Source organism: Acipenser ruthenus, chromosome 8, assembly GCF_902713425.1.
Source record: "Acipenser ruthenus chromosome 8, fAciRut3.2 maternal haplotype, whole genome shotgun sequence".
Lineage (NCBI taxonomy): Eukaryota > Metazoa > Chordata > Actinopteri > Acipenseriformes > Acipenseridae > Acipenser > Acipenser ruthenus.
In genome coordinates this window covers 31,302,068-31,329,944 of record NC_081196.1, presented here as the reverse complement: position 1 = coordinate 31,329,944, position 27,877 = coordinate 31,302,068, and the positions used below count along the sequence as shown (strand labels likewise).

Sequence of the window (27,877 nt, the reverse complement as noted above, 5' to 3'; positions counted from 1 at the left end):
CAGACAAAACCCAAAGGAATTTCTACATACTTTTCTGCAAGTGTTTGCTGCTCATTGATTCCCACACTGAAGAGAACAGGCTGTACTCGTAGCAGCATTCCATTCTGGATCTCTCTGGGCAGTGCATCAAACATTGAGCCAGGCAGAGGGATCCTCACATTAAATCCATCACTAAAATCAGCAGTAAATGTTTATTTAAGAAACCCTGTAAAGGCTGATACGTATTCCAGAGTAATAGAGGTAATACAAGGTTAATGAGCAACACTTGTAATGGAACTCAACTGAAAAAAAAATGTATGCTTTAACTCAAAGTCCTCTCTCTATACTCATAAACTTAAGTCACACTCAATATGACATTATTAGGCCAGGTTAATGTTATGATCACCAATATAACGTTCAGTGTTTCTATAACCCAGCAAATGTGAAGTCACTGTCTCAAATAGTGAGGAGTTTCTGTAACACTGAACAAAATGAAGTTGGCCTCTCAAATGGTTTGTGACATATTAGCAGTTGAAGTAGTGGTGGAATAAGAAGCGGATGCCAAATAATTAAAGCAACAGGTAACATTTCATATAAAAAGAAAGAACATGCAGTTTTGTTGATCCACGCTTTCCACTTTGAACACTTCAATTTGGGAATTATTTTACATTTTGCCACTATTACTAGGTGTGTGAATTGCAAATGTACACAAAATGCATTTGTAACATATATAAATGGCAACATATTAGTTGATTTCTCCAAATGTACTGCAGTTCCACTAGAAAAAGAGAAAATACCTTTCTTGGTGGAACTTTCACATGCGTAACCCCCCTGTACATTAGTAAATTACTATATGGTACTGTACCGATTTCCTGTGATAACTGGCAACATATCCGGAGATGACGCTGAAGTTGCCTGTGTAACCTTGAAGGTCACGTTTCTTAAATCCAGAATTCCTATGCTCATGTCTTCTAGCATTGACAGCTCTTCTCCTGAACACATAAACATACAAAATAATATTTATACATGTAGTATTCAGCCATTTATATTGGTATTTGTGGGCAATTTCCTACAGTGTGTACCCTACTGTAAAAAATCAGAAGAATGAAGATATATTACTGGAGTACAGTAGACAGCAGTTTTACACAAAGATCTAGCCTGATTATGTTTGCTTTTGTATGGGGTACTTAAAGGGACAGTATTCATGACATTGATTTGCTGAAGGTGTTGAAAGCAGCACTTCTGAAACCCCAGTAAACATCTGCATGTATGAGGTCAGTAAAAACTATATTGAAGTGTTTTGTAAATAAAAAGAGGTACAATGAGATACATGTTGTATGTTTTGTTTTTAAACATGTATGGTCTCTACGATATAGAATCTACAGTCACAAGATTTTATAAGAGCATAAGTGAATGAACAATTTGGCCAAAAAACACATCAGTAATGCTACAGAACTAACAAGAAACAACTTCAGGTTTCATTTCCAGATTTACTTTACTTTCATAAAAAGCCTGCAACATGCACCATGGAGTAAAATAACATAATAAACTGGGATCCTTTTCTTAAAGTTTATATAATATTAGTATGCTATGTTTTTCTTTTACCATATGTACTAAGAAGACTTTCAAACTGTGCCAACAGGCCAATGGTATAGAGTTGACGTAGGAATCCATCATCGTGAAGGCAGTTCCTCAACTTGATTATAAATCCACAAATCAGGGCTGTCAGCTGGAATGTAAAAAAAAGTACATTAAGTTCCCCCAAGTGAACACTCAAAACTAAATGTTGTTCCTGGTTGAAACAAAAACATTGATTGTAGGGGGAACTTGAGGACTAGGTTGAAAACCACAGTGTTAACACAGTGAAAATCAAACGAGATAGAACAAAATCTAAGTTTCTAGTACAACTGAAACACTCACCCAATTTACGTATTCAAAATTTAACAAGGTAAATCACTAACAGACATATTCCACCCACCAAGTATAAAAACAGCACCATGAGAAAGTACATCACCGTGGCTGATATCCACAGTAAGTAGAAAATAATATGGGGACAAATAATGAATAATATGTTCTCCAAACTCAGATAAATAGTAGTCAGTAGCTCTACAAATCAGGTACCTGTACTGGGAAATATGGATTACTACATATAGAGTTTGTGAAATAACTGTCAGTGTAAAATTCAATCACATTTGGACAAGCTGTTTTAAAGAAATACCATTTATTAGTCCAAACCAATAGAGACACAGGCACATGTTTCTGACTGTTATCCTTGTGGTCAGGAATGCATTGACAATAGCTATGATTAATACAGTTGTAGTCTGTTTACATTATGGACACACTTCAGGAAGTTATGGAACTGTAGGCATGGCAAGTGCAAGTATGGAAGCAAATGTCTAACAGCAGAAGGCACCCCACAGTATCAAATGTAAGTTGAACAAGTGGTTATATTTTTAGCAGGGCTGAGGATGAGGCCAGATTGAAGCAGGTGTTCCCTTAGTAGATTGGCAATGGGATACTGTAACCACTTCAGCTGCAGGACGGAAGCAGGTACATCAAATGAAAGCGCACCTGCAGTACCATGCCGTACCTGCGTATGTTAAGGTTTGCCATCCATTCTATAGGTTTTCTTTTTTTTTTCAATCTGGTCTCTTAGTATGAATGCCCGAAGGCACTGTTAGTAATGTGAATTGTGTTTTAAAATCAGGGGGGTGGGGGTTGGGGGGAAGAAATCATATTCGTCAGGTGACTATTATTCAATTGCATTTCGCACACAGATCCTCATTGATCTGTTAATAAATTGAGAAGAGTTGGCGATATAGCAGCAAACCATCAACGATCTAATAGTATATACAGGTGCACTCCACTTATAACAGATCCTGTTTGAACGGAGTCCAGTTTACAACGTATTGAGGAGGCATGTCCCTGCCAAACAACATGGGTTTTAATGGGGAATTACTCTGGTTAAAACTGACCCGTTTATAACATATATACTGTTTAATACGTACAGCTTTCCTGTTCCATAGGCTTGTCTTTTGCATTTAATATGTGCAGTTTCATACATACAGTATTGTTTTATTAGGTACAATTTTCCTGTTCCACAGATAGATGTTTTGCGCAAATAAGCTACATCCGAGAAAGTAAATGACAAATCAAGGCGGCATTTGTGACATTGGGCAGGAAAAACAGTTGCCGTTTAATTTTATTCTATGTTTTTGTTGGCACAGCCGGTGTACAGTTTAAAATTGTGTCTTTTCATCAATACCTAAAAACTGTTCTGCATGTTGGAATCAAGCTGTTCTGCATGTGTCCCAGTGATCAAAGGCTGAGATGTTACACCTGGAATTCTCAAATATACATTGGCCAGGATAAATATGATGTCTCACATTATCTAGTAGCAAGTGAACTCAGCATATCTGAAAGGCTTACTGTGTATTTGGCAGATTGTATACTAAATCAATGGTGTCACATTATTGTTGACAACTGGTATATGTCTTCCAGGTTTGCATCATTCTTGCTTACCCAAAATACGCACATCACTGGGACTATTCGATCCAACAGAGGGGTAACAAAGGAAGTTGTAAAAGAATAACACAACAAAGGACAGGCATGTTTGGTTAGAAATGATGATTTGTTGCTGGTTAGATGGCAGGATAAAGCAGATGTATAACAAGCCATTCCACATTGCAAAGTACAATCAACTGATGGGAACAGTGGAGGACTGCGATCAAGATTTAGAGCCGTATGAAACCGGCAGGAAAACTCTTGCCTGGTTCAAAACATTAGGCATCCACTTCATTTCATGAATTATGCTGAACTGTCAAGTACCAAACCAGCTCGGTACAGTTCTGGATATGGCTCCGACGCAACTTTCTACGGCAAGCAGATCAGTTGCAATGCCTGGTAGCCGTGTACATTCATTTGTTACAATTTCACCAACATAAGGCAAGCGGAGACCACAGAAAAGGTGCAGGGTCTGCTATGAAAAAACGATTTGAAAATGTGCAGTGGTTGCGATGGCAATCCCGGGTTCTGCTGAAGCACATTGTTTTGATAATTACAGGAAAACTCACTGGGGTGAATTGAAATGCTGTTAATGAAAATTAGTTCTTTTTGTGTACCAAGGTGTGACAGGATGGTCGAGCGGTGACGTCACAGACCAGGAACTACACATACAGGCAAGGTACTACGGGTCAGTCGCAAATATTTAATTATAAATAATAAACAAAACAAACAAACAAAACACATTAACAAAATAACAGGCACAAGGGCCAAAACAAAAGGTCTATACAAAACTCACAAACATAAACACACATGGACGAACGGCACAGCACAGAATACGAAAAACACATACCTTCTCTCCAGCACCAACATTAACTTCAAAACACTAATCCTCTCTAAAACCCATTGTCACCTTATTTATACACCTGTGGCTGGAGCCTTAATTATTTAATCACTTACAGTGCCTTGCGAAAGTATTCGGCCCCCTTGAACTTTGCGACCTTTTGCCACATTTCAGGCTTCAAACATAAAGATATGAAACTGTAATTTTTTGTGAAGAATCAACAACAAGTGGGACACAATCATGAAGTGGAACGAAATTTATTGGATATTTCAAACTTTTTTAACAAATAAAAAACTGAAAAATTGGGCGTGCAAAATTATTCAGCCCCTTTACTTTCAGTGCAGCAAACTCTCTCCAGAAGTTCAGTGAGGATCTCTGAATGATCCAATGTTGACCTAAATGACTAATGATGATAAATAGAATCCACCTGTGTGTAATCAAGTCTCCGTATAAATGCACCTGCACTGTGATAGTCTCAGAGGTCCGTTTAAAGCGCAGAGAGCATCATGAAGAAAAAGGAACACACCAGGCAGGTCCGAGATACTGTTGTGGAGAAGTTTAAAGCCGGATTTGGATACAAAAAGATTTCCCAAGCTTTAAACATCCCAAGTAGCACTGTGCAAGCGATAATATTGAAATGGAAGGAGTATCAGACCACTGCAAATCTACCAAGACCTGGCCGTCCCTCTAAACTTTCAGCTCATACAAGGAGAAGACTGATCAGAGATGCAGCCAAGAGGCCCATGATCACTCTGGATGAACTGCAGAGATCTACAGCTGAGGTGGGAGACTCTGTCCATATGACAACAATCAGTCGTATACTGCACAAATCTGGCCTTTATGGAAGAGTGGCAAGAAGAAAGCCATTTCTTAAAGATATCCATAAAAAGTGTCGTTTACAGTTTGCCACAAGCCACCTGGGAGACACACCAAACATGTGGAAGAAGGTGCTCTGGTCAGATGAAACCAAAATCGAACTTTTTGGCAACAATGCAAAACGTTATGTTTGGCGTAAAAGCAACACAGCTCATCACCCTGAACACACCATCCCCACTGTCAAACATGGTGGTGGCAGCATCATGGTTTGGGCCTGCTTTTCTTCAGCAGGGACAGGGAAGATGGTTAAAATTGATGGGAAGATGGATGGAGCCAAATACAGGACCATTCTGGAAGAAAACCTGATGGAGTCTGCAAAAGACCTGAGACTGGGACGGAGATTTGTCTTCCAACAAGACAATGATCCAAAACATAAAGCAAAATCTACAATGGAATGGTTCACAAATAAACATATCCAGGTGTTAGAATGGCCAAGTCAAAGTCCAGACCTGAATCCAATCGAGAATCTGTGGAAAGAACTGAAAACTGCTGTTCACAAATGCTCTCCATCCAACCTCACTGAGCTCGAGCTGTTTTGCAAGGAGGAATGGGCAAAAATTTCAGTCTCTCGATGTGCAAAACTGATAGAGACATACCCCAAGCGACTTACAGCTGTAATCGCAGCAAAAGGTGGCGCTACAAAGTATTAACTTAAGGGGGCTGAATAATTTTGCACGCCCAATTTTTCAGTTTTTTATTTGTTAAAAAAGTTTGAAATATCCAATAAATTTCGTTCCACTTCATGATTGTGTCCCACTTGTTGTTGATTCTTCACAAAAAATTACAGTTTCATATCTTTATGTTTGAAGCCTGAAATGTGGCAAAAGGTCGCAAAGTTCAAGGGGGCCGAATACTTTCGCAAGGCACTGTATTCAATTCATGGCTCCAGCCACATTGCCACTTGTTTTTGCAGGGAGGATTTTAACTCCCTGCCATCCAATATTCCACACACCCCAGTACTTCAGCAGGGCTTTTGCCCTGCCACACAGGGCTATGAAGCTCTGTTGCTGTTCACATCAACTGAATGTGGATGTCCAGTGTTGTCAATACTCTCAATAGTATTACAGTACATTCATCACTAATAATTAAGTATATAATTAAACACTGCACTTACTGTCTGACAAAAGACAACATCCCTCCGGTACTGAAGACTCAGGTCCATAGCTATTGTTGGGGCAGTGTCTTGCATTAGCAGGAATACCATAGCTTTTTTAGCTTTATCACTCATCATAGCTACACAGTCTGTGAGAGTCGTTAGCAACGGATAAAGGGCCTCGCTCCATTCTCCTGGGGAAACAGGGTCAGTTCTATTAAAGGTACTGTATAATTTATATATGATCCCTTTAAAAAATGTAGTATTAGTTATGCCAATAAAAAACAACAACTTTATAAGCCACACTCGCTCCCTTAGAAAATCTGTTTAATGCAGCATTGCAGAAAAAAACACTCTCTCAGACCCAGATTTATAAAAGGATTGCGCATGTTTTAGGACTGCAGAACGGGCTCTGAGGGTTCTGAATTCTTAGATGGGATTTATATACATGATTTGCGGGGGCAATGTCTCTGTGCGATTTAGCCCTTGATGCATATGTAATGCTGTATATGCATATGTAATTCTGGGCGTTTCTGAACGAAACCGCTAAAATTGGGAGGGGATTTTGCAAATGAGTCTATTAAATATTCCGTCTAATTTATTAAAGTTGCCGGCCCTCTTATTTGCTTGATCATTTTAAGAACTCTGAAAGGCAGGCGTTAATTTGCCGCAGTCAGACAGTAGGCTATATAAAAGGCAAGGTGATGTGGGAGACTTGTCTGCAGCAAGAAGGAGACATCATTTTCAAGGACAAAGAAACATTTAATAACATTTTGCAAATAGATAATTTTTTAACCCTTCCGATCAAGTCAGTTTTTAAATTGCGGTTTATAATACCGTATTGTTTTGCAAACTCCAGTTTTCATGGCTTACATGACAAAAAAGAAAGTCTGCAAATAGAGAATATAGAATCCATGTAAAAACAAGGTTCTTAGAAGCACCTAAAAAGGTCTACCCACAGTGGCAAAGCAAGGTTCTAACGAGATCCTTTACTTCTAGAGTGTAGGCATTATTATAAGAACGGTGGAGGAGATTAAGAAAATATGGAACGAAATTCCGAGGCGCACTTAAGAAAAAGTCTCATATACATATAATACAACGAGGGCTCATCCTCCACCGTTATTTTAGTAATGCCTACAGAATTTATGTTTTGTATTATATGGCATTCTGGTATTTAACAATACTAGGTCAGGCAGTATTGTTAAATTCGAGTTTGAAAGAAAACAGTTAAAAAAAAAAAGACAGAGGGACAGATAACGCAGTTAGTTTGTAGCTAGAGCAAATTCAGTACAACTGGTTGTAGATACATCTGAATAATGTAGCTATATTATAGACCATACAGATATGCTTTAAAATCATACAGAGTCAGAAGTAATGACAGACATAAAAAATAGGAGAGTTGTAACTTCATAAGAATTTAAGGAGATATAAGTCGTAGTTAAACAGAAGACTGTTCGTATGAAGCTGTATGGAGTTATTGTTGTTGAACATATTGCTGTAAATGGAAGGATTTTCCACCCGTTTGACTGCCATGGATGTAAGTAAATAAAACTTATTGTTTCTGAAGTTTGAAAAGTCTATATGCCTAAAATTATTCTATACGAAATAAGAAGTTGAACTAATATGCGAAGCACAGTAACTGGATGATGCGTCGTAATGTATAAGCAACCTACTACAAACTCTGAAGTGGCACAGTTGTTTATTAAGAAGCCTCCACACATTCCATATTTTATTCATTTGTCTTGGTGATGTATTTCGAGCTTGTAACACATCTTCATGTGTTACAAGTACTGCTTGTATCAAAATCTCCACGTCCATATTGGTAAATTTCAGTTTTCGCTTCTGAGCATCCTGTGCCATTCATTTTCTTTTGGAATGTGTAGCCTACACACGCAATAAATAGCAAACCTGCTAATTGCAGTGAGGGGTATTTAAATTGTTTGATTGCAGAATCGCCTGCTTCACCTAATTAGTCTTATAAAATAGGTTGTTATTTTGACGCGGAGTGCGGCCGTACTGAACGTGCACATTAAGTGACTTTTTGTGGTCAGTTTTTCCGCTTTATAAATTTGGGCCTCAGTGGCCTTGTCAATATGTTGATTGGTACTTACATATAAAACAATATATAAATAACTGTATTACCATTGTCCTATTTCAAAGAACTTACCTTTTATATAAAGCTGTACTTCAATATTTTAAATTTGCTTTTGTCTATGTTGAAATAATACCACTTTTTATGATTTGCATGAGGATAACATTAAATGATATGATCTTGTAAACTATTGGCGTTCAGAAAAGAAACAGATCTTGCTTGTCGGATAAAATCAGCAGAAGCTCTTCATTGCATCATGGCTGCAGTGGAAAGGTAACTGCACATTATGTCATGTTTCCAAGCAGGGGCAGCGAATGGAAAACGCACATACCTGGAGCAGCCTCCTCAGCAGGGGTGTTGCAATCTAAACAAAAATGGAGGTGCAACATGCATGGTTAGGAAGCAGCAGAGTCAATATGAGCAACTCTAAAAAGCTGGCTGTATTTACACTGGAATTAAATCAGGCTTAAATAATGCAGTCAGCATGGGTTAAGCAAACAGCTGGCTTTTTTTAAAATGGAGCAGAAAATATTTTTCTATGGAATTTTTGTTTTTAAATGCAGGCTATTCTACTGAAAAAGCACCAGCAAAGTGGCATGTTAGATATCGAGGTTACACCCAGAAATGTACAAACATAGAGAATCTCTACAGCTGTACAAAATAATTACAAAAAAATGATATTATGCTTTGCTTTTTGTTTTCAAAAATTTACTTTATGGGGAAAATACCAAGTCCTGGGTGTAACTCTGAGACAGATGGCCTTTTAGTGTAGAATGCTACAGACAGTAAATAAGCAGTGATGACACACAAAAGATCTGGTAGGGTTTCCAATCCATCATGATGTTGATTTCAAGAACTTCTACAATGTGTGACGTTTTCTCGATTCTAGTAAAATCATTCTATAGAAGGTAAATATGCCAGTTATATTAACTTTGACATAGTGTAAAAAAAAAAAAAAAAAACAGACATACCCCACCACAGACTGACAGCTGGCTTCAGTGTTAGCTCGGTAATGAAGTCCAATATTCGTGCTAACCAAGGTCTGTGAAACCAGCCAATAGTCTTTTTTAACTAGTTGCTTTTAATTTTACACAACTACATATATTGTTATTTAAATGGCTATTAAAGGAAATAGTATATATATATGACAAGAATGCAGGCTATTATGAACATGATAAATACACTGGCTATGTAGATTCCATCACTTACGAAGAGTAAAAAAAAAACAAGTTCTTATAATGACATATTGTTGTTGTACATATAAAAATGCAGGTATAAATAAAGGTTATTATTAATAGTGTTTTCTGACACAATAATAATAATAATAATAATAATATTCACAATGTGCATTTGAATTGGTGGCTTCTGAATTGGTAAGACAATTACAAACGTGCAAAGAAACATACAAATGCACACTTGTTATCTGTACATAGTGTACATGAATAAATATCTAGTCCTCAGGAGCTTTATTTTAGGAGGAATAACCACCAAGAAATTAAACCGCTATTTATATCCCTGGCTTTATAATTGTACAATCCTTTTGTCATCCAATAAACCTGTAATCCAAAACAGTATTCACAGTAAAACGAGGAACATTAAACTTCCACTCCTAAATCAACCACTGCAGCCTAAAGATGACTTTAAACCAATTTGACAAACAAAAATGAGCAGTTAGAAGTGTCTTTTTTTACTTTAAACAAGCTACAATATTCAATCCTGTCTTTGTGTTTGAACAGTGATGGACATACTACAAATATTTCATCATTTTACTTTCATCACTATAGTATGTTTATAACTACTGGTGTATGTATGGCATCACGAATGTACTGTACAAATGTGACACACGAAGAGGTTCCTCCATATATCCCAATATTCTGATAATTTCTGACAAAGAATTATGTAACCATTTTTTATCACAACATACAATTGAGAGTATGACATAAACTGGGGTTTTGATAAGCATGACTCCAGTATACTAAATATGTATACTGTTGTACAGTAAATAAATAACAAGTTTAATCCACATACACACAACAAAAGATTGCGGGGGAAAAAGAATATAGTCTAGGAAAAAAAAAAAGTGCATGCTTATTCAGCCCCAAAGCTGCAGATGCCGGCAATATAAAAAAAAAAAAAAAAAAAAAAAACAGAAAACAAAAACAGTAATAGCCAATGCCCAAAGTCTGAGATAAACATCATGCTGCATGTAAGACAGTGACAGGATGCATGACGAAGAAAATGATGTACTCAACACCAACCAAGCAGAGGCAAGGGACCCGATTTGATGTTTTGTATCAAGATGAAACTGTGTGTGCATTTGATGCATACTTCAGAATAAAGGAAAGATCACAGGAAAACCATTGGTATGTTCATTTTCTTTTCAGTAGCTTTCACAGAAATGTTTCTTGCACGCATTGATAGCCATGGATGTTCATTTTCCCAGTTTCAGGCTACATTTCAGTATAAAGTATAAGGCTGCCACACACCAGATTTTCCATTGGGCGGCAAAATACTTTCGCAGCGACGTTACCATACACATCAACAGCGACACAGAGGGGATGCGACAGGTTTGAACACTGCCAGATCAATATTGTCTTCTCTGATGATATTTCAACATATACATAATAAAAGGGGGCAGGGCAAAGCCCTGCTAATAAAATGTATTGTAAATATTGTATTGTTTTGGTGTTGGAACGGGTGAATGTGTTATGATTTAAATGTACTGTTTTGTGTTATTTAAAACAACGTTTGGTTTTGTTATTGTAATTGGTTTGAATGTACTTTGTTTAGTTAAAAAGACAAAGTGTTTTGTTTGTTATTGTTTAGTTTGGATGTGGTCTGGCAGGGGCGATTGTTAGCAGCTCGTCCATGCCAGACATCTTGTGAAAATGCGTGGTCGGCAGCGGATTAATTATAAACAGAGCTGCTGTCGACCACGCAAATATTAAAAACCCCATGCAGAAGATGACCATCTCCAGATTAATTAATTGATTAATGTTTTGCTGGTCCGGAGATGGTGACTGGTATAAAAGCCTGCAGCTTTCCTTGTTCAGGGTGGGTGTTCAGGAAGGAGGAACTGTGCAAGAGAACGAGGTAAAGAAAACAAAACAGAAAGTAAAAAGAAAGCAAGCAGACCAGCACAGTATTTGTTTGGTGTTTTGTGTTCTGTGTTTGTGATTTGTTTTTATCTAAAATTTTATTTTGCTCTGTGAGTAGTGTTTTTTGTTCAACTATTTATTTTATTTTTGTTTCAATATAAACGCCGCCGCAGTGTGCTTTTCACCCAGGTACCTGCCTGTGTGGTCTCTGTCAGCTCTCTGGTCTGGGATTGTCAACCCTCGGTTACCCTGCCATACATATGTTGTCTTTCAAACTTGTATCTTTATAATTGCGATGACCTTTGTCATAAAGCTCTAGGTGTTTTTTGAACGGCAAGTATTATTTTTTTCCTCCGTCTGGATAGTGCTTCACCCTGCTGGACCACGTGCACTGAAGATGTTTTCTGATTGGTTAATTCCCTAGTTCCCACGACACATTGCAAAAAATAGGATTCAATCCTATTTATTTCGCATTGCTCCAGTGTTGCCCAGGTGTCACCCCTGCGTCGCCTGTTGTGTGAAAGACACACAAGTATAAGTTTTGTCACATTGCTGCAGTTTCGCTGGTCGCATCGTTTCCGGTGTGTTTCCGGTGAGGCCGTTACGCATAAAATACAGATACAGCCCATATTATTAATGTATTTTCAAACAACATATTGAAAATAAATATTATTTTGCACAGAAGAAAAGGTTTCATTGCGTAGCATATGGTTTGATTGAGCACCATAAAATAGGGAAATAACACACAACATAAAGCAGCGCTGCAATCTTTTGATATAATCGACCCTTCTAATACTAAGATTTTAAGATAATTCAGAAAGCATATTTATATGGCCTTGTGCTTTAGGACAACTGATAGAACTTTTAAGGAAATTAAACAGACCAAAGGTTTGAAAGTAAGAAGGGTTTGGTGTAACAATGTGCTATCCCTTATTTGGACTACAGATTAGTTGCAGTAACATATTCCAACCCATTTAGCTACACCCTGCATTTGCCAGTATTCTAGATTAAGCACTGTGGTGTGTGGTGTGTGGTGCGTGTGTGTGCGTGCGTGTGTGTGTGTGTGTGTGTGTGTGTGTGTGTGTGTGTGTGTGCGTGTGTGTGTGATTGTCTTGAACTCTCCATAACTCCTGCAGCTCTGCCCATCTTAACTCAAAATAAGGTCAGGGTTAGCACATTGTTCACCGCCCCTTTCAATTGTAAATAAAAGATTCACCCATACGCACTTCTGTGTGTGTGAAAATGGCACATAGATGACACTGGGGATGATGAGGATGGTGGTGATGTTGATGATGAGCTAGTGTCACCTCTGCAGTCTGGATTGATCCAGTACGCGCGCCTCTCCAGGTTACCTTTCTTGCTGGTGCAGGTTTGATCGCACTGGAACACGTCCTCACAGCTGTCACTTTGTAGACGTTCCTTCTGAAGCAGTTTGTCGACACGCTGGATAATGCATTCCAGGCTTTTGTCGACATTCAGCCAAACTTTTTCCTACAGAAGCAAGCACAAATATGGCTGTTAAGATATACTAAATACTATTTACAATTTTTTTTTTTTATATAGAACTTTAATGCAATGGTGTCCTTTTGTGTTTAAGAGAGATCTTGGGCCCCATCACAAAACCTGGACGGTTTTGGTTAGTCAAAAGTTTGCAGATAATACAACCATGTTTTATAGAGTGTAAGAACTTTATTAAAAGCACTGTTTAAGCTCTGTTTAATCTCAGAGAAATCATCTATCATTTTAAAATGCTTAATCCAAATTCACTGGTACATTAGTCAGAACATTTTTCTGTTTGACTGGGTCTCTTAATCTAAACATACTTCAAAAAACAGCCCTTGATAAAAAAAAATAAAGTGAGTTAACATATGTGGATAACGCTTTCCTATATGAACTGTTGCTTTCTGAAGCAAAGTTAAGGGTGGAATTAGTAAACACACAGAAGCTTTCTTCTGTACTTTTTGACAATATTCTAGTAAACTTGCAGACACAGGAAGACACTCCCCAGGCACACCACTTCAAAAAAAACTTGTCCTAATCGGCACTTGAGGAAAGATTTTTTTTTTACTGAATCCACCCAATAGTTCTGTCCATATTAAAAAAAGAAATATTAATCAAATATGTGCCTTTCCTTATCATTGTTCAATTCTGAAAGTACAAAACTACAGCGCAGATCTCTCCTCCATATTGACCTGCAAGTATCGAAATCCCCAAACTGTGCTGGAGAGAGTATCTATTTTTAGAAAAAGTTCTGTATTTAACTTTGTGTCATTCAGAATTTCAAAGCATTTATAAACTTGCGTATCTGGAAAGGGACTCTCTCCCCAAAGAATGCATGGATGACAAAGAGATGCGGACCAAAATAGAAGAGAGGGCTGTTGAAGTGTTGCACCTTCAAAGACTTTTTAAAATGAAGAAAAACAATAAGGGAAAGTTGAAAATATTTTTTTCCAGGACACGTGGATTCGACATTATCACAGAAATGATGTGGCGCAGGACCTACCCACTCCTCTTCGTGCCAACTGATGTGCAGTGATGACCGGCTGTTTCTGCCAGTCCACCTCGCCACCAGGGTGTCCTGATCGTTCCTGAGCATCACTTGGTCTGCATCCCCAGCTGTGGGGGAGGTTTTAGAGGCAATGTACTCGGGTCGAGCAGCATTCAGCGCCTGGATTGCGTTTGCCAGTAATTTACAGTCACACACAGTCACCAGCTGTCTAGTCTGCAAATGATAAATAACATTGCTTGTTTACTAATGGGTAAATCAACAAACTAGCATTTAAAAGTAAGCATTAACATATGTGCCCTTTTTGTGTTTTTTTTTTAATGTTGAAACTAATCTGTGGTGTTTTTATTTGCTTTTTTTATCAGTTTCCATGGTGACCAATATCGCTTTTCTAGCTCAAGCCAGAATATTTGATTGTAAACATCCAAATAAGGATGTCTACTGTAAATGCCACACAAATGGTATTGTGGGGCTAAGTTGGATTCATTTTACTTAAGTGTTTTATTTACTTCAGAGGCAAAAGACATGCATGAACCCATAATCCACTTGCTATTTATTCTTTAATTGAACAAAGGTTACTGTCTTTCTGCGACTAAATTACTGAAGAAGTGCAGTTAAATGACGAAAAACTGAAGTGCAGTTACATTTTCAAGGACGATAAAAAAAAGTGTGAGCATGAATCAAATGAACTTCATCAATTCATAATCATTTCTACTACTGACTTCATGTGAATTACATGATATATTGTAGACTGTTAAAAGAAACTGGTAGAGCAGGCATACATTTACAGATCCCCATGTATTTCACTCCTGCCACACCCTCTCACTCTAGTTCAAGGTCACTTGTTTTACCAGAACTTACCACTCTGGTTCTCCTTTTGAGTAACTAATGTCTGCTTTTCCAGTTGAAGAAATGCTCCTATGTACTTATTTCATTTTTATAGACAGAATGAAGTATTATTACTGTTGGCTGATCAATTGTAATAGTGTTCAAGATTTGTAATTGTTTACTGGTACAGTCATTACATTCATACGGCCTATTGCTGCAGCTCTGCGTACCTTATCTGCTAAGATGGCAAGTGTTCTTTCCAGGCCGTTTGAGGAGCGGTCCTTGGCTGCCCTTGAGAGTCTCTCAGCATAGTAACTGACCTGGGTCTTCAGAGTATTGATGTGTGCTATGATCTCCTTCGCTTTCATAATGTCCTGCGGTATGTAAACTATGGACTGCGAGCTGGACATGGAACTGCTGCAGATTAGATATGGAATGTAAGTATCTTACATGGCATCATCCAGAACTGTAACCACTCAATACACTAGATATAATACAAAGCCTTTTAGGTGGGTAGGCAGTGGAAAAACACAATTAGAAAGAATTTAGTATTGGGAAAAACATATTTCAAAAGAAATGCCTTTTACAGGGTTATCCTGAGGTAATTCAGGATAAAAAAAAGCCTTGATAAATACGGTCCTTATGTACAATATTAAAAACAATATACATCTTCTTTTTTAGTCCTCATTAATGCATGCCCATTCAAGATTGATGCAATTGTTAGTGCCATAATATTGTATTAGCCTTAATTGTAATGAATGAATGTAACAAAGCTCATTGATATGACTACCAAATACTTGCTACAGTAGGTGTAAGATATGATACATCATGTTTGAGCTTATTACATGGTGCAAGTTTAGATGCTATTTTAGCTATAGTGGTTGGTCCTCTGAAGCACACCATGCAGCTGGTTCTTGTTATAGTGATACAATCCCTCGGGACTGCAGGTCAGCAGTTGATGCAGCTGCATGCTCTGTATCCCAGAAATAGCTTTCTGTTTTGAAGTTTTTATCAGATTAGAAGCAAACGATTTTCATTTTGGATGTACTGCATTTCTAGTTTAATTTGTTAAAAAAAAAAAAAAAAAAGTGAGGAGGGGCTCCCAGGTGGCGCATCCGGTAAAGGCACTCTGCCTGGAGTGCAGCATTCGCCCTATAGCTTGGAGATCGGCGGTTCAAATCCAAGCTATGCCACTGCCAATCGTGGCCAGGAGTTCCCAGGGGGCGGCACACAATTGGCCAAGCGCTGCCCAGACGGGGAGGGTTTAGGTCGGCTGGGGAGTCCTTGGCTCACAGCATACCAGCGACCCCTGTGGCTGGCCGGGCACATGCAATTTAGAACTGCATGGTCCTCTGACACTAAGTTCTGGGATGCCAGCACGATGGAGCTTGCAGAGCAAAAAAAAGTGGATGGCCGACGGCATGTGTGTGCTCGTCTTCGTCTCTCCCAAGTTAGTGCTGGGGCTGTAGCAGTGAGCCAGGTTGAATAATAATTACAAATTCCAAAATTGGGAGAAAATTGTGAATTAATAAAAATAATTATTAAAAAAAAAAGGAGGAGGAAAGACATAGAAAATGTATTCATTTTTGAAACTTTCTAAATTAGGGGTTCGGATTTTAGGGTTTACCTGTGAAGCTTGACTTCTGGACAGTATTTCTAAAATAAGGGATAAACTATATTTTGTTGTCAATTTGTTTGTTGGTTATTAACCATAATGCTGAGTAGATGGGACATTTTCTCAAACAATGGCCAGGATCCTTCATTTAAAATAAATAAATAAAGCCATTCATTTAAAACTAGAACAACCAAGGCGGTCATTTTGACCGTTTTTGTAATTTAAATTTAAATTGATGTGCGTGTGTTTAAGATAAGGAGCTGTGCTTTCTTGACTTTTCCTAAATATATGTACTAATTCCCATGACAAATAAGAATCACGTAGCTGCAAAAATTAGCGAGATAAAATACTGTCATACCTATTCAGACCAGGCGTGGTCAAATTGACCGATACATATTATAACAATTAAATGTTGTATTATTTGTGTTTATCAGTCGGGACTTGCAGGCGTATTGAAGTTTGATTGTATCAGTCTGCATTCTTCAAGTGAGCTCTCTGTTGACATTTCTATTTTTTCAATGAGCCTCTGATAGCCCATCAGCCTTGACAGCTCATGGCGCCAGGCTGTCTGTCTGCACTGGTTACTATAAGTCACACATTTTTCTAAGAAATGATATGCCTGTATATACAAATATTTGTTTATTTCATTTTTTATTTCATTTTAGTTTTATTTGCGGATGCTCGTTATGTAATGTGTCTGTATATAAACACATTTCTGTTCAATTGTCCGTTTATTTACAATGTGTCGGTTGTGTAGATGTTTTATATGACATTCCTGAATAAAACTACGACTTATATTCAATTGTTTGTCCTTTCATTATAATATTTATGTTGTTTTTAATATGTCGGTCAAATGGAATGGTCATGGTTGTTCTAGGTATGCCTATAAACGTTGTTGTTCTAGTGTTAAGGACTGGTCTAAAAGACCCAGATTATTACTACTGTTGGACGAATGTTACTTTAGGAAAGGAAGTCCATGATTAGAGTTAGTAGGGGTCTGTGAAACCACCTCTTAAAAGGTACAGTATTAAACTGGTTTGCTAATTAAATAATTCCACCTTACCTGCCATGCACTTCCATTCACTATGTAGGACGCCATTTTATCTGGAACCACACTCAGTTAAATACATCTCTCAGTTAACATGCCATATTTCCAGGTTCACCTTTTAACCCCAAATCAGTGAGAAGCAAACCCAGAAATCAGAAACCCTGTTAGAAAGCCATGCACAGCCTAAAGAAAGCTCATGTTGTGGACTCCGAACAAGCAGAACCATTTCAGAAAGATAACTGGTAAGACAGTCAAGTTGAACACGGGCATACATGAAAGGTTGCTGTTGATTGGCATGAACATGTTTTCTTTTTTTCATGCAGATTCACATTGACAGAGTAAATGAACGAGAACAAATTTAAAAGAAAAAATATGTGAAAAGCTAGGAACTCACCAACCCTCCTCATAAATGCTGATTAAAAAACAAAGAAGCAATTAAAATGCAATCAAATCATAAATTGTAATAGAAAGAATGCTGCTGTTTAAGCAACATTACAAACTGTACAAGCAAGGCCAAGCAATTTCAAAGCACATCAGCAATAAATAACTTTGCAAAAAAAAAAAAAAAGTCTGTCAGTCATCATTTATGAGTGTCTTATATGATAAAATGTCTACCGGAATTGTTAATAAATATATGTTATCAAATTCAAACATTTTATTGTTGAAAACAATGCTTGTTCGTATTGAAAATGTCTAAGTTCATGAATAAGTGACCTTAAGCGCATTGGAATACTAAATTCATAGTCTTTATTGACTTATGTAAATTATATTTTGTAGTTCAGTTAAATTAACGTGTATTCTGGTAAGTGAGCGTACTAAATAATAAATACTACATCATGTGAACTTTTGAGACTTCTACAGCTATGGCCAAAAGTTTTGCATCATCCTAGAATGAACTAATTTAGTGATATCATTTTGTAGTTTCTTTGATTACATAATGTTAAATAAAATATCTAAATTATGCTCATATATTATTATTGTTTGTATTTAATGAATGTCTCAATCATAAAATTATAGGTGATGCACAACTTTTGGCCATAGCTGTACAGTCCAAAGTTTTGTTTTACATCCAAAGATCTTTTCGCATTTTGAGTAATATTTTAATCTGTGAACTCAAACAAAGTTTGGCATTGCCTCCTCCTGATATTCTAAGAAGATATCTATACATAAAGCAGCTGGGCTGATATTCCAACCATTACTGGGGAAATGAATTACTATTCTAGACCAGGAGGATTGAGTGCCAAGTTATTACCAAGGAGACCTGTTTGAATTAAAATAAATCTCAAATCTACATTCGCTCCCCCTGACAGTTGTTAACATTGTTTCTCATTTATGTACAGTGGTACCTAACATTATTCAGACAGTTACCATGACTTTCAATAAACAAAATATCATAGTTAGGTAGAATTGTGCATTTAAAAAAGTAAAACTCAGTACCAGATTTTAATTCTTAAAAAAAAACAAAAAAAAAAACCTTTGACCAGTTCTCAAAGATTTTTACTCCAAATGGCCATTAACATATTTTTGTCTAAAAGAAGAAAAAAAAACATCAATTACAATTCTTTTTTTTTCTTGCCCAGCTATTTTACCCCCCTGATTTCCTACCCAATTTACAATGTCCAATTCTGTTCTCTCACTACACGAATTCCCTACACAGCTCAGGAGAACTAAAGATTCGGTGGATGTCCTCTGATCCCATGACCAAGCCAATTTCCTTTTTACACCCGGGAACTCGAAAGCAAATGTAAGCGAGCTACCGGCCTCTGGAGGACATGGGCCTGCACTGCAGGTGTCCTCCTGAGATCACCAGTCCCCGACGGATTTGCCGCCCTAACCCGTAGACCCGCCAGAGCCAATGCAAACCCCCTTCAAAATCCCCAGCAACTTTGCACAACTAGGACACGAACCTGCTCTCCCCAGACTGTACGACTCACCCTGCGGCCGTGCTTTTACCAGGTGAGCCACTCGGGGACCCCGATCAACTACAGATGGAAATCATCAATCTGAATAAGAAACAACTTAGGACTACTTAACCCTTAGCTGCCGAAGTGCTTTAAAATTGATCGGATATGATCGATGACCTTTCATGTCATATCTTGGCCGTCCAATCACCAATCTTGTTGTGTGTGTATGTGTGTGTAAAAGGGTGGAGAGTCATTATTTAGCTGTAGTGATTATTATTATTATTATTATTATTATTATTATTATTATTATTATTAGTTTACTTTTTCTTTGTTTCTGTGCGTGTTTTATGTATTCTAGTTTTGAAAATAAAAATCTATGAAAGTTTTGTAAGTTGCTTCTTTTTTAATAGAAAAAAACAGAATTACTCAACATTTTGTGTGGTACTTCTTTATTTTTGTGACCTCTTTACTCATAAATAAATATATTTTTTATCACAAACAGGGTAATAATGTTTCCAGCCTCAGTTTTTCAGCTGGTCTGCATTTGCCATTTCGGAGGTTGTTTCTCATAAAATACCATGTATCATAAAACCTTGTGCAGCTCTGCAACTGTACAAGATATTTCATTTCTTTTTTTTAATTTGAAATACTTGGAAGATTGCACAGCTCCTACATGTTCTAGTTTTTTTCTATATAACTTGAAAAGCGGTCGAAATTGGCAGTTTTTAAAAATAACTATTTATTATTATACATTTTTCAATATTTTTTGGGAGGTGTGGTTTATATGAGAAAAACATAATATATTCCACAACAAAATACATGATATCATTGGAAACATTTACTTAATGCCTTTCTGTAGATAGATTGGGTGTTAATTTCTGATTTAAGGTTGCCAAACTGCCAGGGTTAAAACAAAGTGGTCATATTTATGCCCACATATGGACATTCTGCTTAGGCAGCAAAGGGTTAAACCTCCCTAACCAAACATATGAGTTGATTATTTGGTCACTTTATTGGGTGCAAACATGCTTAGAACAACTTGGAGTAAATAATCTTTGAGAAATAATATAATTTACACATGGCTCAGAGACATGGAAAATGACTACAGTGCACTCCATTTATAAGAATCACTGATACAAGAATCAACCAAATACAGTGATCAAAATCACTGGTACAAAATCATTCCGATACTAACCATGCTAAAATACTCAGCTTGTAAGAATCAAGCAATCTGCTTATAAGAATCATTTTGGAGCAAACTGACTACGTGTAATATGATACTGTATCAAGTGCAATGACGTGTATGGCAAATAAAGCTGTTTTGGAATTTGAAATTGACCATATATAGGCACATACGCAGTGTGTATACAGTACAATCCCTGGCCCAGTGACTCCCTGTCGTGCAGTTTACATGTGAGTCAACATTTTTGTTTTCTGTTAGTGAAAATTAGTTTCAATAAAGTGAATGCACATTCACTGAATATATACCGAGTACCGCACTGTTATTGTGTGATATACATGTAGAGGGAGGGGGATTGTGTAGAGGCGTGGTGGGGGGGGGGGGGGGGGATTGCATTGCTACTGAAAAAAAGCAAGCAACAGATGCTTAAATGCAGTGGTAGTCCTGACAATAAAATGCTGTACTGTAATTTCATTTTAATTCAAAGGCCTACACGAAACACCGCACAGCAGTTGAACTAGGCACAGACGATCGCTTCTCAAGTATACTGTAGTAAAATAGGATTCTGCAGCCTTGAGTAAACATAATCGTGATCATATAACAGGTTGCTTACCCGCAAGGACTTGTTCTGATGTACTGTCCACAGTGATAGAGCACCATTTACATTTGTATACTGTATTTAAACTACTGATGCGCAGAAGCACGCTTTTCCTAATTGTAATCATATCGGTCTGCTTTTAAGAATCAACCGCTTATAAGAATGAAATCATCCGGGACAGATGTGATTCTTATAAACTGAGTGCACTGTATTACTAAAATTATTCTGGCCATTTAGATGGTTTACTGAAGGCTATAGCTTAAGAGAGAAAACACATATAACCATATATGGACACAGAACTGTCTGAATGATTTTGTTTCTCTTTGTAACTTATAATTAAAAGCTAAATTAAAAAAAGCTAAATATTCTTATTCTTATTACTGAAATCAGTCTATATAGTTTCTAAAACTACATGTGTATTAAAAAGTATTAAAACAATCAAAAACAAACAAATACAGCAGGGCAGGCTTTAAAATAAAGCAAAGCATAAAATTAAGCAAACACAAAAATATAAAACATAGGTTTTACAAGCTTTCCAAACAACAATAGGTTATTCTAAATTCGCAAATACCCTTATTTTTACTTACTGCTTTTTGGCTTCTTCAAACTTGTGAATGAGCTTCCTAAGGCCTCCATTTTTAAAGCCCTGACAATGTGCTGCTGGTGCTCCGATAGTAACTATGTCATACGTCAGATCTGTTCAGCAAAAAATTGTAATTTTACTGAGAATATCTATTATATTATTGTATTTCTTGCTCTTATTGTATTACTTGTATTGTAACACTTGAAATGTATTTGCTTACGATTGTAAGTCGCCCTGGATAAGGGAGTCTGCTAAGAAATAAATAATAATAATAATAATAATAATAATAATAATAATAATTTAACACAAGCTGAGCCATCCCTGCTTAACAGCAAGTAGCGCAATGTCATTTTTGGTATTACATTTTTTTTTTACATTTACCTTACTATTTGACTGGTTCTAGGTTTTGTTGCTCTAATATTATTATTTAAAAAAAAAAATACAAAATTTGCCTTTACCTGATAAACTTCCTATCCTATCTAGCTTTCCTTGGTTTCTATACACCACAGTTATCTATAGGGCACTACCACAGAATATGGCATCGGTGGAATTAAGAACGGATGTAGTCCAGAGGCATTCCCCAACCTCGAAAAATGCTGATGAAATCCAGATGTGTCTAATTCTGGAGAGGTATACATTGATCAAAATCAACCCATTAAACTTGCTTCTTACATGCCACAGCAGTGGAATTATAGGGGAAAAAATATAAATCTAGCTATTATTGGAAGCAACCCTGCTTATAATATCTATGCTTAATACAGTGGCCCTTGATCATCTATATTTAAAGTACAGCAATGATGAGATGACTGACTGAATTTCTATTTTAAGAACAAACACTTTGTTCACTATGTCTGAAATGGAACCTTAAAAAAAAACATAATAATAATAATAATAATAAGAATATTAAAAAATACAAATACAACAGGAACTTGCAAGCTTTTAATTCTTATGATCACCATCCTAACTGACCGAGTACAAATTAAGACAGAAACAAACTCCACAGTACCTGATCCTGAGTCATCTTGCACTCTCATTCTCTGGATGTGGAGGTTGGTTGGAATAAACTCCAATTTCTTTTCAGCTTTTAAATTGCTAGCTTTGAAAGATGGCCCTGTGGAGACAGAAGGAAACATCACACACAACAGAAGCATGAGATATATAGATTCTAAAATGAATATATATATATTATATATATATATATATATATATATATATATATAATATAGTGGCGCCGCAACGAGAAATTGGTATTGTGGTACGGTGACTAACAGCAAGGATGTGAGCCCAAGAATGTTAAAAGCCTGTTTCCCTGTCTGAAAGAGAGACTGTAATTGACCAAGGTGGCCAGCAGGTGTCAACCCAGAGCAAGTTAGCCAGGGAAGCACACCTTCAGGCAACCCTACTAAAGGTGTTGACTATGTAATTACTCTGTGATTAAGGACTCCTGTGTAGTGTATAAAAGCCAGCTCATCTGTCTGGTTCAGGTGGAGAGTTAGGCATGGAGTAAGAAGCTGGAGGAGAAAGATTACAATAAGAAGTAAGCACAAAAAGATAAGAGAGAAGTGTAGGGATGTCAGTAATAGTAATGCGCGTTTTTATTTATTTCACGCCTCATTAATACAGTGGTTTCATTTGCATGGTAGTTTCTATACTGTCATTTATAAATTCTGTGACGTGCATAGAATACGTTTTAATTCAAGCTGCGTAATTTGTCCCAGTGTTAAACAAAACAATTGTGTTGCATGTTCGGTTTCCTACTGCATCATAAAGAAAATACAGCTGCATAAGGATTATACCTTTCTACCACAAAATATATTCTTAAAAAATCGCGTGAGAGAAGTGGCTTATGAACATTAAGTACACAACTTTATTATTATGTATATTATTTAAGTAAGCTGCCAAATGTCTTGGGAAAATATAAATCAAATTCTGTTTTTATGTAGCATGTGTAAACTGTACTGTATTACTGTAGATACCCTACCCCCCCTTTGCAACCTAGTTTTTATTTTGCCTCTTGAAAATCAGACTGTTAAGCAAACAGAAAGTGTGTTTTCACCACATTTTGTTTTTTTTTAACTTGTTTTTAGTGGAATCACTCTAATCTTTACGAAGTAGAACATATAGTATGCATTGTGATTAAATACCTCCACAAGAGGAACTTTGAATTGTGAATTTTCTTTTGTACAGATCTAGACAATGTCTGACTGCCTAATAAACATCACTGATTTAAAATGTGAATCTTCATATCTGCAACATGTCCGCCTTGCTGTTCCATTTAACTCAGATACTGTAATAAAATAAGTATGCAGTCGTGTTGCTGTTAACAGTACACTGACTAGCGAACTTCCTTCTTTTTAAAATAACTTGCGGTACATTAACATATTTTTAAATTTATTTACAAGTTCAATATTCCATTATGTATGTAGGTGTGTGCCAATTTATTAAAGCAACCCCCTGCCTCTGTAATTTGATTTGTTGTACAATGTATAGCACCTTTTTCATTTGCAAATGGAGATTTCAAAGCCAGACCAGTTCATTAGTGTGGTATAAATTAAATACAGATATTCTGCTGTAATATTTTGTTTTTCAAATTGATAGAAACTTTTTATTTTCTCAGTACCAGAAATTTAACTACAGCAATTTAACATTAAGATTTGTTTTAAAACTTTAAAAGTTATTTTTTTGTTAACAAATGACTTGACCACAGTGTATTTCTTTAAATAGCCATTTAAAAATGGATTACAAAAAAATGACATTATACCGCGGTACGACGATAACCGTGGTATATTTTTTGAGGGTTACCATACCGTGATATCCCTAGAACAGTGGTTTATAATTAATACTTTTGTTAAACAGGTAAACAGCCCAAACTGTCCTGTGGTTAGAATTAGGAATTTGTTTGTGTAAACTGTTTCATGTTAGTTAGCGCTCTGTGTGGAGTTAGTTTTTTGTTTATTTTTTTTATTTTTGCTTTTCTGTGTGTCCTGTAAATTTGGGTTGTACTACATTTGAGCCTGAGTCTGAGTGCTCTCTGTGGACGGGTCTCTAGCAAAGCTCATTTCTAAAATGCATACAAAACACAACGTAATCAGTGACTACCATTTTTCATTTGTGTCTTATGTGCACAAAACATTTCTGTGAGGTACTAGCTGTTGGGCGGTCACGGAGTTACTGTTAACCTTGTTTATTCAATGCCATACAGTCAAATCCCAAACTAACTTCCCAAAGTAAACAGCTAGGGGAAGTTAGAAGGTCATAAAATGAGGATCTGCAACGTTGTGAAGAGTATGAAAAAAGCAGCTTAATCTAATACATACAGCCACACATATGTTCGTTTCAAACAACAGGTGTGAATAATATAGTATTAAAAAGAGATTACTGACACTAATAGATCCCAAATGAGTAGCTACAGTTTTTAAACTTTGTGACATATTTGTCAATAGATTACTACATGACTACAGTACATCCAATGTAAGTAAATAATAATGTATATACAAATCTGGTGTACATAAAGTTTTTGAATCCGAGTGTATGTGTCTTTTAGCAAAACTATTTTGCATACATTACAATAGATATTTATTTGTAAACTCCAGTAAGACAAGAAAGTGATTTAATAGTGTACAAGGGATGGCGGCCATTGTAACACACACAGTAAAAGTGACAAGTGTATCACAGCCAGAGCTGAAACTCTGTGAGTGTCAACAGAATATAAAACACAACATAAAATCAACAAACCCAATGAAAAAAAACAATGCGTGTGGACAGAAAATCCATTTCACAAATGTATAAAAGTAAAACAAAATTCTGTTGAATCACTTCCTTGAACACCTGACAACACCCAACAGGAATAGTATTTGACTTTCTCAGCTCGGAATAGGCAAGGTGTTTACTTTTAATCAATTTCTAAAAGAACAAAGCCTGTGGCTTATATATTAAAATGAACTGATGTCTGTTTTCCTGCACTATTTTTGGTTACAGCTATTGGCTGGCACTGACCTTTATACTGATGCAGGTCGGTCAGTGTTTCCTGGTAGTTCAGTATGATGGTTTGATACTGGGTGACAATCTGCCGCCGAAGACCCTCCCAACAGGGTGACAGCTCCCCCAACTCTTCCAGCTCACAAACTCTGCAAAAACACAAGGGGTCCTTACTTTAAACTGAATAGCAAGACACAAGACTTTAATAAACAGATATATAAAACGGTTTTTAACTTATTTTTTTTAAGCACTATATCTTCTGTGTTTCTCTGTTACTTGTGAGTCTGCAGTAAACAAGTTTAGAATGAAAGTGGTCTGAGTGGTGTAAAACAAGCAACGCTATAGCTATTTTACTAGCTCATAGCTATTATATTATTTTATTATTTATTTATCAGCAGACGCCCTTATCCAGGGCGACTTACAATTGTTACAAGATATCACATTATTTTTACATACAATTACATTATTTTTTTTTTTACATACAATTACCCATTTAGACAGTTGGGTTTTTACTGGAGCAATCTAGGTAAAGTACCTTGCTCAAGGGCACAGCAGCAGTGTCCCCCATCTGGGATTGAACCCACGACCCTCCGGTCAAGAGTCCAGGGCCCTAACCACTACTCCACAATGCTGCCCGAACAAGAGAGTTTTAGTATATTTTACTTTGAATGTCCTGATTTCTAATAACCTGTGCAGGACACAGTGAGTGTGTAAGGGCCCCTTATTTTTTTGGAAGAGACCCTAAAAAGGTAATTGAAGTAGCTTTCAGTTCAATCAAATCAGTCATTCCGCTCAGTGAAAGGATGCTATGCTGTAAATTGGCTCTGTATGACTTTTATTTAACAAACATGTAGAGTATCATTTTATATACACTGCTACAAACAATTGAGATATTTTCAGAGATGTGTATATTAGGCTTTATAAATCCCTAAATTCTGTTTTAAATAAATGCCTCTACACTAATGCAAAACGGTCGTCCGGTGAGGTCAGGTGAAGGTAATATTCAAATTCCCAGTCCACCCTCCATATGTCATTATGGTGTGTGATAAACCTGAATATCTCTTAATTGTTGCAGTATTGTAATGATCAATAATTGGTATGGCAATACACACTCTGTTAACAGGACAGAATGTGTAAACAGGAAAATATATAGAGCAACATCCCATCTTAGATTTCTTATAGACAAATAAAAAGCTGTTATGTGTGCAATACCTGAAATCGGCCTAAAACAAAATATCTGGGAATAATGTGCTTACCTGGCAGCGTCTTCTTCAAGGAGCAGTTTTACAAACTGTCGAGGGATATTGAGAGAAAGCACACTTTCTGCCATCTGCTCAAGTATTCGCAGGTGGTTCCCATCTGTGGTAGGGAGACGGTACATCCGACTCATTGCACCACCAAACACTGGAACAAGAGATCACAAAACCCTAGTAGTGACCTTCAACACCCAGGCATCATTCTGATCTGCACTGCTTCTATACAGTAGCATTTTAGTGACAGGGTACTGTATAACAACAAACAAGAAAATGACTAATTAACAACAACAACAGTGGAAGTTGACTGGACAGATAGTTAAAGGATTCCACTCTCTCCTAGTAGAATAACAGATTTCTACAGATGTCAGGACTGCCCAGTCCCTGACCACATTCCGGCGCCTCCTTAAGACTCACCTCTTCAAAGAGCACCTGTAGAACTCCTCTGTTTGTATCCTGGGACACTATCACCCTTCATGTAAATGTGCTTTATTTTGCTCTTATCAGCCCCTATTTTACTGCATTTAATCCTGTACTTCAGAATACTGTAATCTGCCAAGTTTTTAACCTGTAGTACTTTGTATTTACTCACATCCTGATGTAACTATCACTATTTAATCATATCCTGATGTAACTATCACTATTACCTGCTGTATTATTGAATTGTGGTTTGTCAAACTTGTACTTTACTTGAACAAAAGTTATTGTATTTCTTGCTCTTATTGTATTACTTGTCTTGTAACGCTTGAAATGTTTTTGCTTACGATTGTAAGTCGCCCTGGATAAGGGCGTCTGCTAAGAAATAAATAATAATAATAAATAATAATAATAATAACGACTTGTAATTTGACTAATAGTCAAGGTAAAAATAGTTACACTAAACTTAAAAAAAATAAAAGAT

At 36.7% G+C, this 27,877-nt stretch overlaps 1 protein-coding gene across 12 annotated transcripts in view; it reads right to left on the bottom strand.

Annotated features, from left to right (window-relative positions):
• Nucleotides 1-27,877, bottom strand: part of inpp4aa (inositol polyphosphate-4-phosphatase type I Aa) — a 92,689-nt gene that overhangs the window by 13,076 nt on the left and 51,736 nt on the right. For 5 of the 12 annotated variants that reach the window (XM_034010803.3, XM_034010798.3, XM_059028813.1 and 2 more), the window contains exons 9-21: nt 26,980-27,127; nt 25,742-25,872; nt 22,752-22,856; nt 21,750-21,858; nt 17,875-17,892; nt 15,048-15,234; nt 13,987-14,205; nt 12,710-12,974; nt 8,717-8,749; nt 6,315-6,487; nt 1,585-1,708; nt 845-971; nt 31-171 (exon numbers count right to left, since the gene is read on the bottom strand). In XM_034010803.3, coding sequence (XP_033866694.1) covers nt 31-171; nt 845-971; nt 1,585-1,708; nt 6,315-6,487; nt 8,717-8,749; nt 12,710-12,974; nt 13,987-14,205; nt 15,048-15,234; nt 17,875-17,892; nt 21,750-21,858; nt 22,752-22,856; nt 25,742-25,872; nt 26,980-27,127 — 1,780 coding nt within the window. The remainder of the gene's footprint in view (nt 1-30; nt 172-844; nt 972-1,584; nt 1,709-6,314; nt 6,488-8,716; nt 8,750-12,709; nt 12,975-13,986; nt 14,206-15,047; nt 15,235-17,874; nt 17,893-21,749; nt 21,859-22,751; nt 22,857-25,741; nt 25,873-26,979; nt 27,128-27,877) is intronic. The other 7 variants (XM_034010806.3, XM_034010804.3, XM_034010808.3 and 4 more) reach the window with 5 other exon arrangements.